The sequence below is a fragment of the Pelmatolapia mariae genome, linkage group LG18 (assembly GCF_036321145.2).
Source record: "Pelmatolapia mariae isolate MD_Pm_ZW linkage group LG18, Pm_UMD_F_2, whole genome shotgun sequence".
NCBI classification, from domain to species: domain Eukaryota; kingdom Metazoa; phylum Chordata; class Actinopteri; order Cichliformes; family Cichlidae; genus Pelmatolapia; species Pelmatolapia mariae.
In genome coordinates, this window is record NC_086243.1 from 19,409,542 (window position 1) to 19,411,961 (window position 2,420).

The window sequence follows — 2,420 nt, forward strand, 5'->3', positions numbered from 1 at the left end:
GTGGTAAGAGAAAATTCGCTAATGGAGCTTGATTGCGAGCATCTTAATTTGGACATTCTTGATATATAGAGAGAAATATTCAAGCTCCCCGACAAAACATGATAGCATTGAGTGCACTAATGGGTTGCTAAGGTATAACTTCTAAAGGGTTATTGCTGCTGTATTGACTTTATTGGCTTTTATAAAAGTTATCAAGCCGGTGAAAGGGAGGTGTAAATGTTTAAATGCGGAGTGCTACTGGCTTCCAAATGAGTAATTTCTGTAGTTTCTAGTTTACCATCACACTGCGGTATACAACTTATGCAAGGCTGAAATGCACAAAAGTCCCCTTTGAAGGTGCATCTGAACGAGATGGATACAATTACCCCATCTAGTGGCGACACCAGCCTTGATGGCTTTACTTTATTGGGGGAGAAAAAAAAAAGAAAATCATCGCTTTGTGAATTATTTTAATGACCAGCTTACAAAACTGCCAACTCTCAAGTTTAAATTCCTCAACATAACGCACTGGAAGTTTTCACTTGGAGCTGGTGTACTTGGTGACGGCCTTGGTTCCCTCAGACACGGCGTGTTTAGCCAGCTCCCCGGGCAGCAGCAGCCTCACCGCAGTTTGCACCTCTCTGCTGGTGATGGTGGAGCGCTTGTTGTACTGAGCCAGGCGGGACGCTTCTGTGGCAATCCTCTCGAACAGGTCATTGACGAAGGAGTTCATGATGCTCATGGCTCTGCTCGAAATCCCCGTGTCCGGATGAACCTGAGGGCAGGAAGAAGGGTTGCCATGCCATTTAATTAGAGGACAAAGAAAACCGAGGCAGCCGTAAGGTTCGTTGCGCCTTTCTTCTTCTTCACCCACCTGTTTCAAAACTTTATAGATATACATCGCGTAAGTCTCTCTTCTTTTGGCTTTTCTTTTGGCTTTTTTCTCAGTTGAACTCTTCCCCTTCTTTTTGGATACGTCGTTAGTCATGTTAACCAGTCAAAACTGCTATATCCACTTATTCAGGAGCGGTTATCCCAATCTTGGCTGACAGGCAGCTGCTTATGTAGCGTGCCTTAATTAGTCATTAATTTACTTCACCTGGTTTGCTTCTCTAGACTAGACTGATAGACATCAAAGTATAGCCAAATACTGACCATGAGAACGGCTATTTATCACAATAGTGTTATTCCTTTTTTCCTTCGTATTCTGTGTTTTAGTGGCTTTATTTATTTATTTATTTATTTTTTATTGCAAGTGGAAGTAGATTTCTATATTTAGGATGTTGCACCTAACAATGGTGTCCACTGGGTGGCGGGCTTGCATTAGTTTTAAAGACTCGACATGCGCTTGAACGCGGATTTCTATACTTGCTTTTGATTTAATTGCAATCCACTTTAATCTTCCTTCTGCCTCGTGGGTCATTAAATGTTCCAAACATGTGGATGCCATTAAGCATCATAACATTTATCAACAACACCTTTGAGTTCCATTTGCAGTCATATCCAGTGTTTAGGTGACAATCAGCCAGACATGTAAGGTTATACAGTTTTCCGATAGATTAATGCGCACTGAGGCTGTGTTTATTAAAAATGCATGCCATTATGAGCAAGGTTGAATTAAAGCTTTAACCCCAGCCCCAAAGCCCAGGGTTCATTTTGTTCACAGTAGTATTTTTTTAGTGTGACAAAATTAATTCTGCACTCTTAATGGGGCACAGTGGTGCAGAGGATAGGACTGCTGCAAGAAGGCTCGGTAACCCCAGGTGGCCAGCTGGCAGTCTTTTTGCCATCTCCTTGTACCTGTGAAGGTTTCCCCTAAGCCCACCACTCTCCCCCCACAGTCCAAAATATGCAAGTTAGGTTTACTGGTGACTCTTAGTTGCCCAGTCTCTTTGTGGCTGTACTCCACCAGTGCTTTAAAGATAATAGAGCAGAGTGAATGGATAGATTGAAAAAAAAAATTCAGTGTGATGCTAATGATTGTTTCCTGCCACATCCATCCACCCATCCATCCTTTCGACTTCTCCGGACATGTCCCCTTTCACATGACAGAATCAGAATTTATACTTTATGCTTCAGTTGAACTTTTACAAATGCAAAACTTACATATTATTATGTAAGTTTTAATTACATAATTACATGTATATTATTATACATAACTTATTTATGATGATTTTCATGATTACTGCTCTCATTAGCAAACAGAAATCATGTGTTTAAATATGGACTGCTGTACAACAGGAATATATTCCAACTAACTGTTGAAATTTCCTTTTTCTTTGTGTTTATTTTGAAAAACTTGAAATGGAAAACTTTTCATTTGAGGAGTTATACGACTATTACCGCCAGAAGTAAGGACAAATTAATGGTAGCAGGTAATAGAAGTGAGCCCATAGTAGGTTTTTCACTCTTCTCTTTTGATGTTAAATACTGAATATATT

At 40.2% G+C, this 2,420-nt stretch overlaps 1 protein-coding gene across 1 annotated transcript; it reads right to left on the bottom strand.

Annotated features, from left to right (window-relative positions):
• Nucleotides 1-517: 517 nt before the first annotated feature.
• On the bottom strand, nt 518-967 carry zgc:92591 (uncharacterized protein LOC436997 homolog). Its single transcript, XM_063461345.1, has 2 exons — nt 854-967; nt 518-754 (listed from the first exon to the last, which is right to left on the bottom strand). Exons 1-2 carry the CDS (start codon nt 965-967, stop codon nt 518-520), a joined length of 351 nt encoding a protein of 116 aa, XP_063317415.1.
• Nucleotides 968-2,420: the final 1,453 nt, after the last annotated feature.

Bases quoted from the DNA above. Each gene is read 5' to 3' on its own strand.
- zgc:92591 (XM_063461345.1), bottom strand. From the start codon at position 967: ATGACTAACGACGTATCCAAAAAGAAGGGGAAGAGTTCAACTGAGAAA. The intron at 755-853 runs GTGGGTGAAGAA...TCCTGCCCTCAG, and splicing joins TCTATAAAGTTTTGAAACAG to GTTCATCCGGACACGGGGAT.